The sequence below is a fragment of the Podarcis filfolensis genome (assembly GCF_964270895.1).
Source record: "Podarcis filfolensis genome assembly, chromosome: 8".
Taxonomy (NCBI): Eukaryota; Metazoa; Chordata; class Lepidosauria; order Squamata; family Lacertidae; genus Podarcis; species Podarcis filfolensis.
Genome location: NC_139611.1, coordinates 43,895,784 through 43,911,281, shown reverse-complemented (window position 1 = coordinate 43,911,281; position 15,498 = coordinate 43,895,784). Strand labels below are relative to the sequence as shown.

The 15,498-nt window shown below is 48.4% G+C and overlaps 1 protein-coding gene across 1 annotated transcript; it reads right to left on the bottom strand.

Moving 5' to 3' along the window:
- Positions 1–444: 444 nt before the first annotated feature.
- On the bottom strand, positions 445–15,498 carry PARD6A (par-6 family cell polarity regulator alpha). Its single transcript, XM_083626539.1, has 3 exons — positions 14,743–15,498; positions 10,062–10,284; positions 445–1,769 (listed from the first exon to the last, which is right to left on the bottom strand). The coding sequence occupies exons 1-3, from the start codon at positions 14,803–14,805 to the stop codon at positions 976–978; spliced, it is 1,080 nt and encodes a 359-aa protein (XP_083482665.1). The 5' UTR covers positions 14,806–15,498; the 3' UTR covers positions 445–975.

Here is a 15,498-nt window from a genome sequence, read left to right as displayed (position 1 = left end):
CCAGCGTCTCCCAGTAGGGCTTAGAGAGAACCCTGCCTGAAACCCTGGAGGAGCCACTGCCAGTCACCATAGACAATAGATGGACCAGTGGTCTGACTAAGTCTAAGGCAGCTTCCTGTGTTCTTCATTTAAAAACAAAACCAACAACCTTAACAGAAAATAGCAGCTATGCTTCAGGTGCAACTCAGTTTCAGATCATGATCCAGCAGTTGATCTAGCCAGTCAGCTAAACATCTATCTACTCAAGTCAGACAACAAAAAGCCAAGTTGCCTCAGTCACATTTCCCCTGCTGCCCTACCAGTCCCAGAGGGTTCCAGCATCCTATCGAGCAGAATAATGCATCTTGCATGTTTGGGACCACCCTGCTCAATTTCCCAGCACAGGCACCAGAGCTTCCTCATCGTGCTTGACCAGCACACTTCTAAAAATCATGTGAATGCACATTTCTTTTAAAAAAAAGTTTTAATAGTTTGTTGCAATATATTAATCTGTGATGCATGTTATCGTAAAAACAAATAACTAAAAACAAACACTTCATGAGAGCTGACAGTTGGTGGAGGGGAGAACCAGAGACTGTGAGAGAGGCAAGAGCATCCCTGCCTTTTTCCTTCTACCTGTCCAGAATGAAGACAGGGGCTGAAGAGAGGGAATGGAGAAGGTAGTAGAACTCCCATTGCTTTGGTTCAATGGGGAGCAAGAAAGAACCTCTTGGGTGGCTAAGGACTGGGAGGAAAGTGGCATGGCCCCAAGTACTCCAAACCCCAGCTGCCACCTTTGCTCCAGCAGCTGTGGAGAGAGTGCCACTGGGTCTGCAGGCAATGAGCAAGAGAGAGTCTGTGGTGGCAGGTCTGGGCAGTGTCTTGGGTTCGAGACGGGGCCCCCAGTTCCAGCTCCATTGGCCAGGAAGAAGGTACTGCCAAACTGACCGTGGAAATGCTGAAATTCAGAAGACAAGGGAGGGGCACTGCCTGGGGCTATAGCGTGATGACCGTGCCATCCTCCCGGAGACTGCCTGCTCGGCTGCCTCGGATTGGGCTGCCGCTGCCGCTGTGACTGTTCAGGGAGGGCAGCGAACCCTGGGAGCTGTAGAGGGACAGGCTGTGCTGCAAGCTCTCCAGGAGGCCGCCATTGGGGCAGCTGGCAGGCAAATCACTCTCAATCACCAGGTCACCCTCTTCATCACTCTCGCCCTCTGCTGTGCTGCAGTTGCTCAGGTACTGGGAGGCCGGGCTAGGTGTCTGCTGGCTGGGGGTGCTGTCCGTGGACACGCCAGAGCTGCCCGAGGCCTTGCTGCTGCGGATCACGTTGTTGCGCTGGTTGGCCGGCTTGACGGTGATGATGAGGTTGTGGCTATTGGCCACCATCATGTCCGTGACCTGGTCCAGCGACTTGCCTGCCACGTCAATGCCGTTGACTTCCAGGATCTCGTCATTCACGGCCAGCAGCCCCGTGCTTTCCGCCAGGCCCCCCTTGACCAAGCGGGAGATGAAGATGCCAGGCACCTTCTCAACTCCGTGGGGTGCCACGCGCACGCTGACCCCATCCCGGATGTAGAAGCCAAGGGGCTTGTTGGAGCCGTGCTTGTGCAGCCGCACCCGCCGGTGGGTCTCGGGCAGAATGTCCACATCGATGATGGAGGAGATCTGGCGGAAGTCCTGCGGCATGCCAATCAGCAAGTGCGGCTTGGCCCGCTGGTGCACAGGGCGAAGAAGCCCCTTCTTCTTCCGCTGCAGCGAGTTGGAGGCAAAGACGCTGGTGTCGGCTTCCGCTGCAAGAAGGAAAGAAAGCAAAGCAAGCACAGATCAGATGGGCAGGTCTCCACTGCTCAAGCCCACCCCTTGTTCCCCAGGTGTCAATTATCTCCCAACTTCATTGAGGTTCTACTAGCCACCATATTCTACCTCCACTCAGTATGCCTTTGAATACCACTTGCTGGGAATCACAGGCAGGGAGAGGGCTGTTGTGCTCATGTCCTGCTTGTGGACTTCCCATAGATAATATGCTGGCCACCGTGAGAACAGGATGATGGACTAGATGGGCATGTGGTCAGATCCAGCAGCCTCTTCTTATGTTCCTAGTCCTCTCTTTGTCCCGTGTGCACCCATCCTGACTTCAACACAAATCAAGGGCCATCTCTATTACTAATAGTGCTTTAGGAACACACCCCTTCCACCTGCCATGATCAGCTTTGCAGCATTACCAAGCCCAGCGCTTCTTGTGCAGGATTGCAAAACCTGGCTGTGCAACAGGCCCTCCTGCTCCCAGATTTCCCCAGAAATGCCCATGAAAGGGGACAAAAATTAGCTTTCAACTGTTTCCCCCGACTGATATGAGTGTGGTGCATGAGCTATTTAACTTAATGAACCTAACTGTGTCTCGTTCATTTCAGTGGTTCTACTCTGAGTAAAACTCAGCTGAATACCACCCATTGTCTGGTAAGCTCACTGAAACACTATACATCTTACGTTATGAGAATATGGAGCAGAAAGATCCATGTTGGGGTTATGATTGTTTGCTTATGGTTCAGAATGAGTTACAAGTAAAATAAAATAAAAACTAGGGAAAAATAATTTTGCCCTAATGCACCACAGACTTAACAAACTTAACACTGAGCTGCTGAGTTTAGCATGGCACCCAGGACAAACACCCAGCTCATCCCCTGTTTTGTTCACATCCATAGTTCCTTTCTTCGTTGCTCTGCCAAACACATTATTGATTTGCTTGAATATTTTTATCCCTACTTTCCAACTCTTTAGGACCCCCAAGTTGTCTAGATGATCACAGACACAGTGTCAGCTACTGCAGAGGTGGTTGCCAGGCACTATAAATTTCTCTCTCTCTCATACCAAAGAAGGCTTTTCAACCAAACCTGTCTGCGTTTAGCCAGCTGATCTGTATCCCTTGGGAGCTGCTGGTTCTCTCACAACCTTGGAATTTTTGAGACGCTGAATGTTATAGCATCATGGGAGTTAACAATGTTGCATGACAGGAGAAACATTTCCGGTTTACAACATCTGAATGCAAAAGTGTCTTTTTGGCTGAGGAGGAGGGGGGAAGTGGGACACCACTGTTTTGTGGTAGTGGTTTATATATAAACCTTGTGAGCAAGGAGCAGCACCAGAAATAACACAGGTTGAGACCCTAGTGTGCATTACAGAGAATAACTATATTTCCACTGAAATGTGAATGGCTCTTACGGCATTCCTTTTGTAGTGCTCTCTATTGCCAGGGACGTGGGGTGGAGGAAAGGGGGGCTGACAGCAAAGGGGGTAAGTTGATCACACTTGGGCCCTGACAGATCATGACCGTAAGTGATGAGCCACTCCCTTGTATTATAACGCCACATCACTTGGCACCAGAAGACACAGCCAATGCAAAATGCTGAGCAGGTCTCATTCTGCTCAGTAGTGCTGACTCCCTCCTCGCACAATTCTCTACCCAGGTCAGATCCTGACCCATGCCTAGATGAGATGTACCTGCCAGTGCTGGAGAGGGAAGAGGAACCCAGCCCCTTCTGGGATTACCCACTGTATGCCAGGCTGGGATTAAAGGGGATATGAATAATTCAGTTTTAATCACACTTTGAGCTGTACTCTGCAGACTTAACTCTGTCGCTGCCAGCTCAGGCTCTGGTGTTCTCCTGCAGCAAAAGCAAAATAAAGGCTGTTCCAACAGCCAGACCCTAGAGCGGAACCTGCCAGTTTCCATGAGGTGCCCACATCTGAATTCCAGGGCAATTCATCAGGAGTAACTGGGACTCAGAACACACAGGCACAAATCAGAATTGGCTCTGAAGATCTGGTGCTGGGAGGTAGTGGGAGAAAGAGACAGGAAGACGGAGGCAGAGACCTTGTCCTCTTGCTAATTCCATATGCTAATTTATCAAATGCATGTTAATCTAACTTGGTTTCAGTGGAGTAAACAGACCATCACACACATACACAGAGCAGGAACTTGATAGAAAATGCTTGGGTTTATTATTTAAGATTGTCAGTCCCAAATGCTAAATCTAGTAAAAATGCATTTAAAGATTGAATAAACTGGAGGAGAGGAGAAATATGTCCTTTTAATCACCCAGTTTTGACCCTGCAGCAGGAATGGGGACCCTCTAGGTAATGCTCACTACATCTCTTGCCATGCCTGGCCACTGGCCGTGTGGGGTGAGACTGATGGGATCTGGAGGGCCACTGATTCCCCATTCCTGCCCTAGAGAGTAAGCAGAGACTCTTAAGAGCTCTCTCTTCTGCACTGTGAGAAGCATATCATGAATGTCCTCTGTGCAGTCAGCAAGCAGAGGGCTTCAAATGACCTCTTATCAATCAGTTTGTCACTACAGAAAGGCGAAAGGCATTGTTATCTCAAGATAATATGACTTGAGAGGACAGGCACTGCAGAAGGCTGAATTAAGAAGTTTGGGGATCTGCAGAAAACAGGGCGGCTGACTCAGCAGGGGGACTCTTTTCTACTCTGTTTTCCTCCAGGGATGCCTGCAGGGGACCCCTCTACCATCTGGGCACTATTTGTCACTGCGTGCCAACACTGCAGGGAATGCTGTAGGGACATGAGAGATACTAAAGAGCTGGAAAGGCTTGAAGGGCTGTCAGGCTGGAAAGAGGCTCCTTGCAAGGAAGAATTTGCTCCCTGGGGCTGCACCAGGGAGAAATCAGCTACAGCCAAAAGGAGAATTTGCAGTTCGGGTGGGGGAAGAGGGATTCCTCTGAGATGCCACCCAACTCAAGAAGTCAGAGGCAATTAGTCATATGGGTTTTAGTTGATAAACAACTTGTTTTGCATAAATCTGCACATGGGTAAACAGAATCATTCTGAGGATGATGGGTTAAAAAACCCCCCACTACAATTGCAGTGGGTAAATTGGGCCTCCCCAACCTGCTGCCTTTGGATGACAATTGTCCAGTTGCCACTTCCTTGTCCTGTTGTTCCCCCACCCCACCCCCGTCTTCCTTCATTGAAATAAATATCCCTTTATGCACACCCTGAAGAAATGTGCTGCGCATACTTATGCATCGCACCTAGCTGGATGGACAGTTCACCCAAGCCCCTAAAGAGGCCAAAGATATTTGTGACAAGCAACAAAATGGACCTGAAGAAACAGAAAGAGTGCTGAACAGGTCTGTGGTTTTAGTGCTGTCTGTAATATCGGAGAGAAGAGAGGCACCTGGGACCTAAACTCGTACATACTTACACACCCCACAGCAATCCCAGAAGTCGGCGCTAGTAGAGTTTTGGAATTCCTTCACAATCTACCCAGGAGAGCATGTCCAATTTCACAGCCTGGTCCCTGCAGCTTTGTAAATTAAGCCCACAGAAGGAACCGGCCCTGGCCTCAGCTCTCTTTTTATGAGCCTCCGTTCGCTTTTTTAATCATTTGCAGCGTGGAAGACAAAAAACAACAACAAGAAACCCCCAGCAACAACTAGTCATTGACAAATTTATCTTGCCTGGTTGCCTGGAGAAGACTCTGGATTGCCACAGGAGACCAGATGGGTGATGTGTTTACAAGCCTGCGTCTGTGACAGATGGCCATGCACAAACACAAACACACACACTCAACAAAGTCAGTGTACTACACAGGACAAGAAACTTCTCAAAGTGGAAGGGAAAGCAGCCTTGCCATGTCCCTATCCTTAAGTGGCACACCCCTTATTCTACAGAGCTTGTCAGATGGAGCTCCAGAGTTATAAATATCACACAGTGTTTTTGGCGCAGCGGCTTATTTTTAGCTTAGGGAGACTGTGAAGGGCTGTGGAATCTCTCTCCACCCAACCCCACCCAGCAACCAGTCCAACTAGAGCCACCTCAGGTTTTGCCTCAGGACCCTTGAGCAAGAAGCCCTTTGTGAGCCTTCCTCCTGGAAGAGGTCCTCTCTCCCTTGCACCATTGCCCAGGCAGTTGTCCTCTCTCTCTGAGCCGAATTTGCAGCGCTGCCCAGAACAAGAGGGATAGCAAGGTGCGTGGAGAGTTCTGACCCTTTTCCTTGATTGGTGATAGAGAATAAGAATAAGAAGAATGTTATTATTTATACCCTACCCATCTGGTTGGGTTTCCCCAGCCACTCTAGGTCTCCCCTGCATGCAGAAAGTCCCAGGTTCAATCCCTGGCATCTCCACGAAGGGCTCAGATAGACTCCCGCCTGAAGCCCTGAAGAGCTGGTGTCGGTCAGTGTGGATAATATTGAGCAAGATGGACAAAGAGACGGAAGATTCCTATCTTCCTATGAGGAGGAAGAGAAGCTGAGCCAGCCTAGGAAAGACCTGGCAAGAGGTCCTGGCAAATGCCCAGCAATGCCAATCCTGGTGCCAAGCAACCAGCATCATTGTACTTGGCAGCCCTGTAGCATCTTCTGTGCTACGAAGGCAGCCAAGAGCAAAACCGCAGGGCAGAGGAGAGCACAGGGGGCAGAGGGAGGATGCATAGGGTGCCCAGGTGTCCTGCTCTACAGAGGACAGTTTTGTCCACCCCAAGTCCAAAGATGAAAAATCATAAGGGTGGGGGGAGAATGGGGATCAGGGGCCTTGAAGTCTCCCATCAACAGTAAGCACTTGGACAACAGACTGAGCAGATGCACTGATTACCTGGTTACAGTCTTCCGCACTACGGTGACATGCATTTCTATTTTCATCAAAGTAATTACCGTATTTTTCGCTCTATAACACGCACCCGACCATAACCCGCACGTAGTTTTTAGAGGAGAAAATCCGTAGGCATGTCACCCGTAGGTATTCCCTCCATAACACGCACAGACATTTCCCCTTACTGTTAAGGAGGAAAAAAGTGAGTGTTATGGTGCAAAAAATACGGTATTTCTATTTTTAAAAAATTCTTTCTAAACCTGCATCTATACAGATAAATTAGCATATGAACACTTAGTGCAAATTGGCACTCTTCTTCTTTCTAAAGCAATGCACCTTAAGGATGCACTTCAAGTTCTGGCTTAGCAACCTTCCCTGGGCTGTGGCTGGTGAATCAGCCATTGAGCAGGAGGCTTCAGGTAAGAGAGGGAAAAGAGGCCTTTCTTACGGCCATTTGCAGTGGGTGTTGAAAACATCTGCAGCAGGCAAAAAAACAAAACCAGGCAGTAACGGCTCCTCTGTACAGTAGCCTAGATATTCCTTGGTGTTCAGCAGTAACGGTGGCATTGTCCCCAATGTTTCATTCATCTCTTTCCTGCGACCTGCCATCCAGCCCTCAGAAGAACAGCTTCCGGTGTACAAAAACAGATTTGGTGGCTCAGTAAAATAGGCTTATGCGGTTTGCCTAATTTGCATAGTTTATTCTGACAGGAGATTTTTGCACTTCTGGTTTCAAGTTTCAAGGAGCTTCGATTTTGTTTGTTGATATGTTTAGTTGGCAGAGAACAACAGAAATATACACTCTGCTCTCTGAAGTGGGTGAGTGTGGTTCTAGCACTGGTACAGCAGACTAACAGCAGAATCCTATACCCACTTCCCTAGAAGTCAGCCCCACTGAACTCAATGGAATTATGTATGAGCAGCTGTGCTGTTGGGTCTGGGCCTTGGGGCCACAATCCAGGTTCCCCTAAACAACCTCCCAGAGAGAGGCAAATGATGGAGGTAAACAGACCCAGCATCAACACCGCAGCTGCCTGGGCCAGTGCTGGTCACTATGGAATCATTACTTATTTTTTACAAAAAAAGATTATGGTCAGTGGTCAGCCAGCCAGGCATGTGTGTTGTTACATAGACCACTTTTAAGAACATATCCTTTTCTACAACAAAATTTTACTTATCCCCAGGTAAATGCATGGAGCATCAGGGCAGCAGAAGCAAACTCCAATTTATGCCTGTGGTCATGAAGGTGCTATGATTTAAGTGAATTTTTAAAGTGTCAAGTTTCACATGCTCAGAGTATTTCTTGCTTTATTATAACGGTAATTTGAAAACTGCCCACCCCCCCCAATTTCTATCATGTCAGGAACGTAGAAGCAGTTATAAAGCATGGAATGGTGATTGTAATTGTTTGGGGACAAAGAGAAATGTTAACTGTGCTTCAACAACTGGCCTTCAAAAGTCCACAACATTCAGGTTCTAAAATTGCCTTCCTGCACAGGTTTCGGTCAGGCTGTTTTCAACTGGTTTTAACGGTTTAATCTAATCTGCAAACAAGCGGGAGGGGGGGATGATTTGGTGAAGCTATTCAAGGAGTCACTGTTTTAATTAGTTGTTATTGCCTTATAAAGCCCAGAAATAAGCCATTCTGGAGTTCCTGTGGGTTGGCTGATGGAGACGATGCTCAAGAAAGCTGCCCCATCTGCTGCCCGCTACTAACCTTAAGAGAACATGAATGGGCAAGATGGGGAAAAACAGGGAAAGACCAATCTGGACCCATCCATTAGCTAAACAGAAAGCAGCTATAGGGAGCTTGCTCTGTCCCTCCTTGTGAGAAACTAAGAAGTTGTGTCCGGCTGAGTTAGCTTTTTTTCCTCCACGCGTCTCAATCTCCTTTCCTTTTGTGCTGTGTCTTCTAGAATGTAAAGTTAAAGGCGGGGCAATCTTATTATTGATTGTTGTAAGTAATTATGGGAGCCTTTTTTTGGCTGAAGAGTTAGGTAAAAATACTTTAGACAAACAAACAAAGATGCTGTTAGGCGAGATTCAGATACAGGAAAATCTCATTTTTGTCCTTTAAATAGATTTTGGACACAGAGCGTTGCTGTCTCAGGACTGCAAAAATAATTTCTGGATACTGTTCCTTCAAATATATCAGTGTTGTCTCTATTCAGCAGGGCCCTCCGTAACACCCACCAAACTGTTCTGCCTTTGAAATGGTTAGGAAATAATCCATTGCTGTAATATCTGAGTACCATCAACTTAGGCACAGACAGTGTAATTCTAACCAATTCTATTCAGAACCAAGTCCTACTGAAGGGAGTGCTAGGATTGCTTACTTGGGAGAAAGTTCTACTGAGCTCAATGGAGCCTGCTTCTGAATGGACATGGTTAAGATGGCACTGATGCCCTCCATCACAGAGACCCACAGCCTGAACATTAAAAGCACCACATGCACAGCACACTTCACACTTCCACAATTACACTGTAGGTGTGCAGAATCTGGGATCTGGCACAAAATTCAGTTTATGAATATTTGAGCTTTTCTTTGCTTATTGTATTTATACCCTGTCTTTCATCTGTCACAGAACTCAAAGCAGCATACATGAGGAGTTTCCAAACAGTGCTACATTTGCTTAGCTTCAGCAAATGCACTGCATTGTGTGCCTTTGTTGCTGTTGCTAAAAATCAAGGTACTAGTCCTCCTACCTACAAAGACAAACTGAAAAAGACAAGTGCATAGAGGTGAATGAAGTTTGACTAGCCAGAGTGGCTAGTCAAACTAGCTGAGTGGGACTTTTACTGGTAGTTATGGATGGGAGTTTTGTTGCTTTGTTCAGTTCCTTGTCTTTTCTCCTTGCTAGCAGAAATTGATTAGTCTCTCTCTCTCTCTCTCTCTCTATATATATATATATATTACACTCACACACAAACTTTCACACCCACAAACACAGAGAACAAAACTGCCTATATCTTATCTTATTTGGATAATTTTTAGAATACTTCATTTCTAATCCTGATCTCAAGGCATTCTTGCCTCTGCAGGTAATGGTGGTATTGTGGTTAGATCATGATCTAGGGAAATCCAGGCTTCAGATCCCCAAGCCAGCTACAGCCTACCCACCTTGCAAGGCTGTTGTGAAGAAAAAATCAGTGGGTGAAGAAAACTATGTATACTGCTCTGAGCTCAACACTCCCTTTAGTTCCTTGGGTGACGGGCAAGATAAAATAAAGTACTGTATTTTTCCGTGTATAAGACTATACCCCCCCTCCCCAATTTTTCAAGTTTAAAATTGGAGGTTGTCTTATACATGGATAAGACATAGGGGGGCTGGTGCTTGGTTCATTCCCAAAAAATAGGCATCGTCTTATAAATGGGGGCATCTTATACACTGAAAAATACGGTAAATAGAATAAATTAGCTGGATTAAAATGAAAGTGAACTCTAGCCCCCTCCTTAAGAACCTTCTTACCACGTTTCTGGATGATGATCCGGAGCAGAGGATTGGCAGATGACAGAGCCTTGTGGTAATTGTCATCGTTGTTGATGGGCAGCAGGTCCCCATGGATATCCGTATACCCAAGCAAGACATCCACGCAAGGGATTTGGTGGACTCTCTGGATCAGCTGGTAGAATTCCTGGAAGCCACCCGCAGTGGAGCGCTTCATGGCAAAGCGGCGATACTCAGCATCAAACTGTATAAAAGGAGATGGGGGCCAAATGTAAATCAGCAAGCTGCTAAAACACGTCCCAGCAAATTCGGGGAAAGACTTGCAATACATGGCAACTGCCAACCTTACTGCTGCCAAAGGACTTTGGACTCTGCTTCAGTAGGTCAGTATTTCCTCCCCAAATCAAGGCCACCCTTTTGATTTCTCAGTCCTTGTCTTTAAGGGAGGGGGGCGTGTAGCATTCTTAACAGATATGCCAGGGAGTTAAAACTGCTAGCTTTAATGCAGATGAAGTACAAAACTGCTAGTCTTTTATTTTAAGAACACGACTCCTGGTAAGTAGAGTACCAACTCATTTAGAAGTGGTTATAAGGGATCAGTAAGCTCTTCTTCATGCATTTGTTATCTTGCTTGCTCTCATCTTCTCCTGGGGTCTCTGCTAGGAATGATATGCCTAGGGAGGTACCACAATGTGCAGGTACCACTCACAGTAATATTTACACATGGCCAACTACTTGAACATAACGACTGAAGTGGAGAAAAAAACTCCGCTTTACTTCAGAATGTACCAGTTAAAGAATGTTCTCATTAACCAACTGCAGATACATACCTCAATCATGTAACCAAACTATCATTTGGGGTGAGAAACAATAATATAAATATATATATAATAAATATTATGATTTGTTTATTATTATATTTGCTGTTGCTTTTCTTTTATCTCATTATTTTTATTGTGCAGTTTTTTTAAAAAATAAACCTGGAAACTGCTCAGGGTCTCCTTTGGGAGTCCAAAAGGTAAGGTAGACATTTACTAGAATTGATCAATCAAAAAACATATTGACAACTTCACATATAAATAAAGAGCTTTCTACATGATGGCTTCTCCCCACATCCCCACACTGCAAAAAAGGAGAGGATAGTTTTCAACACACTGTTGTAATGCTGAAAGAATTACAAGCAAAAGGACGCAGGTTCAAACTCAGGCATCTTCCAGTAAGTCTAAGAAGGACTTCTGCCTGAAACCCTGGAGAGTCTCTGCCTATCAGTGCAGACAATACTGAGTAAGATTAACCAATCAACTGACTTGATATAAGGTAGCTTCCTCTGCTCCATCTGAAACTCAGAGGTATTGCTCCTAATTAATACAGAGACACAAAGGAAAGACCAGCCTAAAGGGGGGGGGGGGTGTTAGCAAGGAGGATGCTGCTCATATAGGACACAGAAGAGCAGAGGTGAGAAACCTGTGACCTTCCAGATGATGTTAGATGGCAGCTCACATCAGCCCCAACCAGTACAGTGGTACCTCTGGTTGCGAACGGGATCCGTTCCGGAGGCCCGTTCGCACCATGAGCAGAATGCAACCCGCGTCTGCACGTCTGTGGGTCACAATTTGCTGCTTCTGCACATGCGCGAGTGTTGACAAAACCCCGAAGTAACACTTTCCGGTACTTCCGGGTCGCCGTGGGACGCAACCTGAAAATGCACAACCTGAAGCAAACATAACATGAGGTATGACTGTATAGCCAATGGTCAGCAAGGACAGGTACTGTAGTCCAGCAACATCTGGAGGGCCACAAAATTCCCAACCCCGATGAATAGATAAGTGCATTGTGGAAGGCTATGTCTAGGAGCAGCAGGGAATATTTTTGGGAAGGTGCCTGGATTTCCTACTATCCTTAAGAAAGGGTCAAAGCAAAAAGATTTACAAAACTGTGAATGGCCAGCAGCATTTCCCTTTCCAACTTAGTTCTGCCTCTTGTCACCTCCCAGCTCCCCAATCAAGCCTGTATGAGTCTAGGTGCACAAGGCAGATCACAACTTTTGAAGCCGCTTCCTTCTTCAGTGGGGGTGGGTGGGTGGGCAGCCTTTTTTCTGTCAAGAGGAGGAATCCAGCAGTGGGCAGGGTTGGAGTCAAAAGTGGCTGGGACCACAGTCAAAGGTTGGTGGGGACACCCGCCCTTTCCCCCAGTTTCTCCTATCCTTGTCAATCATATGAAATTGGGCCAACGGTGCAGGTTTCCCATCCTCTGCCCTACAGGAACAAAAAGACACCTAGGCCAGCCAGGAGAGAAGCCCAAATCCCCAAATGAGAGAAATAACATCTAGTAGGATTGAGAGCAAGGCCGTAGCTGGGGGGGGTGAGGTGGGCCCCTGCCAGGGGTGCAGGCGAGCCCCCCCAAAATCGGCTTAAAAGTATGTCCATAAATATATCAATAAATAAAAATATTGATTATTGCCTCATAAGAAAAAGTTTTAAATAGAGGGTGAATTGAATGGGGGGGTTGGAGGAGAGGCAGAAAGAAGAGCTAATTTGTTCGTGGCTGGGGGTGCAATCGGGACAGTTCTGCCAAGGGCGCAAGATCATGCGGCTACGGCTCTGACCGAGAAAGAGAGAGAGAAGGACAAAAGCAGGTGAAAACAATACCAGGCACTTGCTCCTATTTGAGCTGGACTATTCCATCCCCCTACATCAGGGGGTAGGAAACCTGTGGCCCTCCAGATGTTGTTGGACTCCAACTCCCATCAGCTCCTGCAACCATAGCCAACAGTTAGCAATGATGGGGGCTGCAGTTCAGCAGCATTTGGAGGGCCACAGGCTTCTTGCTTCTGCCCTGCAGTTTCATCGACTGATGAGTTTTTGATATTGTCAGATTCTAATCATATTTGGGGGCTGTTTTGCAGACCAGCTCAGTATCCTCTATGCTGACCAATGGCAGCTCTCCAGAATTTCAGGCTGGCACCTTTCCCAGCCCTACCTGAAGATGTCAGGGTCCAAACCTGGGATCTTGTCAAAGGATTTGTGTTCTTAAAGGCAGGGTATACAGTGGTACCTCAGGTTAAGTACTTAATTCGTTCTGGAGGTCCGTTCTTAACCTGAAACTGTTCTTAACCTGAAGCACCAATTTAGCTAATGGGGCCTCCTGCTGCCGCTGCTACACAATTTCTGTTCTCATCCTGAAGCAAAGTTCTTAACCCGAGGTACTATTTCTGGGTTAGCGGAGTCTGTAACCTGAAGCGCATGTAACCTGAAGTGTATGTAACCCGAGGTACCACTGTAAATTAGAGCAACAAACAGCCTATTAAAGCCAAACAGGGAACTTTGCATAATGCCTGCCTTATAGTAAGCCAGGTTATTCGCACACTTAGCTTGGCATTGTCCTCTGCTCTAACTGCCACCATCTCTCCAGGGTCTTAGGCAGAGGTCTGTCCCATCACCCAGACCTTTTAACTAGAAATTCAGGGATTCATCCTGGGACATTTTGCATGCAAAGCACGTGCTTTACCAAATAGCCATGATTCCTCATTGGACTTAAGTCAGGGGATGCTCCAGAAATGCTGTATATAATCTGAGGTGTGCCTGTCTATCGCAGCCAGTTGCTTGAGGGAAAATTCTGACCCTCTAAAGAGAACAACAGATTTAATCCCAAGAGAGAATTGATGTCAATCGTCAGTAGAATTCTAAGAAAGATCAGTTGGGTTCTGCAACCTCCAGTCTGAAGTTGGAGATCTGTCCTCGCGTTTGCAATGCTTATTTGGGGAGGGAAATACATCGTAAAGGATCTCTCTCCATTCTCTATTACTGCTCTCTCGAAGGCACGTTAATAAACCCAAGAAGACTGAACTGCATACCTGCTGACCCACCACGTATCCCACCTCCCTTCACTTCCAAATCGGATTTAACGCTGGATCAATATCCGGCTCCACCGATTCCCTGAGGCATCCCCTTGCTTCCAGAAATCAGCTCGGCATCCCTCCGAGGCCCCGATGCTAAATAGCCACGGGTCTGATGCCCGGTTCTGGTGCTCCCGGTTCTGGTGCACCATTGCATAACCGGCGGAGAACTCTGGCATCCCTCGGTTCCCTTTCCCGGGAGAAGGAGGTTTTCCCGCACACATACTCCGCATCGAAGGCAGAAATCCCCACGGATCGGAGCAATAATCCTCTGCTGGCAGTCTCCACACTGCCGAAGGATTGGCGGGGGGGGGGGGGGGCAGCATAAACAATCGGCCAGTTCCGCCATCCACTAGGCCAGGCTAGACGCGCACAGCAGACACCCGGGACAGGAAAGAAAGCGGGGGTGGGTGGGGAGGGCGAGATGCGTCGCGCAAGCCCGTCCAGTCGTGGGGATGGTGCAAGCCTGGCGTGTGGGGGGGGGGGGAGACGGTGGCGGCAGCTGCCCGGTGCACCTGCTGCAAGCCGGATCAAGGCTGCCCCCAGCAGGGCGAACGGGCCCCCGGCGTGACCTGGGCCCCAGCGACATGAGGGGAAAGGGGCAAGCTAGACGGACCTCGCGTTTGTGGGTCTGGAAAACCACTCCCGAGCTGGAGAGGCTGCAGCTCCGGCGCCGCCGATGCGCAGAGCTTGCCCTGCTGCTGGTGAGCACATTCCCCCTCTTTCTCCCGGGCAAATCAGCAGCAACAGATTTGACCCCCCCCTCTCTACCACGCCGCCCCCCACCCTGGGGGCGGGCGCGCTCACCTTGCTCTTGACCTCGATAACGGGCTCCGGGCTGCGCGCCGGTGTGCGGTGGTGCTTGGCCATGCTGCGCCGGGCAGGGCAGGGCAGGGCCGGCTCGCTCCTCCCGCCCCGCACTGCTACTGCTGCCGCTGCTGCTGCTCCACCAGCAGAAACAGCAAACAGGAGAAGGAGGCGGAGGCCAGGAGAGAGAACTCACCGGCCATGACGTCAGCCCCCAGCAGGTTGGGGGGATGCCGCGCGATTGGCGTAGGCCGGCCGAAGAGGGCGGGCTCAGAACGTCCGCGGCGCAAGGATGGAAGGTTGCTGACAACGTCGCCTAGGTAACCGGGGCCCGGGGCGTTCCAAGGTGTATCCGACGGCGCGAGATCAAAAGGAGGGCGAATTGGACGGCAGTTCGCGCGCGCGCGGACGCTGGGGGAATCCGCCTCCCCGGGGTTGTCTGGCTTCTACTTGAGGCAGAGAGGTCGAGCCTTCATTAGTTAAGTGCTGCAATAGCCTCTGCTTGTTGCTTTTGTTAAGAGCGTCGTTATGGTTCAGAATTAACAGCAGATGTAGCTGCTGTTGCTCTAATAAGTGCAAAAAAGGAGGTACTGCCTGCAGCCTCGGAGCTCAAGGCAGCTGCACACGTTCGTTTTGCAGCCATTCTAATGAGAAACGCAGTGGGGAAGAAAGACTGATAACCTTCTGGCTGCCGTCCAAGCTCTGCGTCGGGGAAAGATGGAACATGAGGGGCAGGACGGCGGTATAGGAGACTCT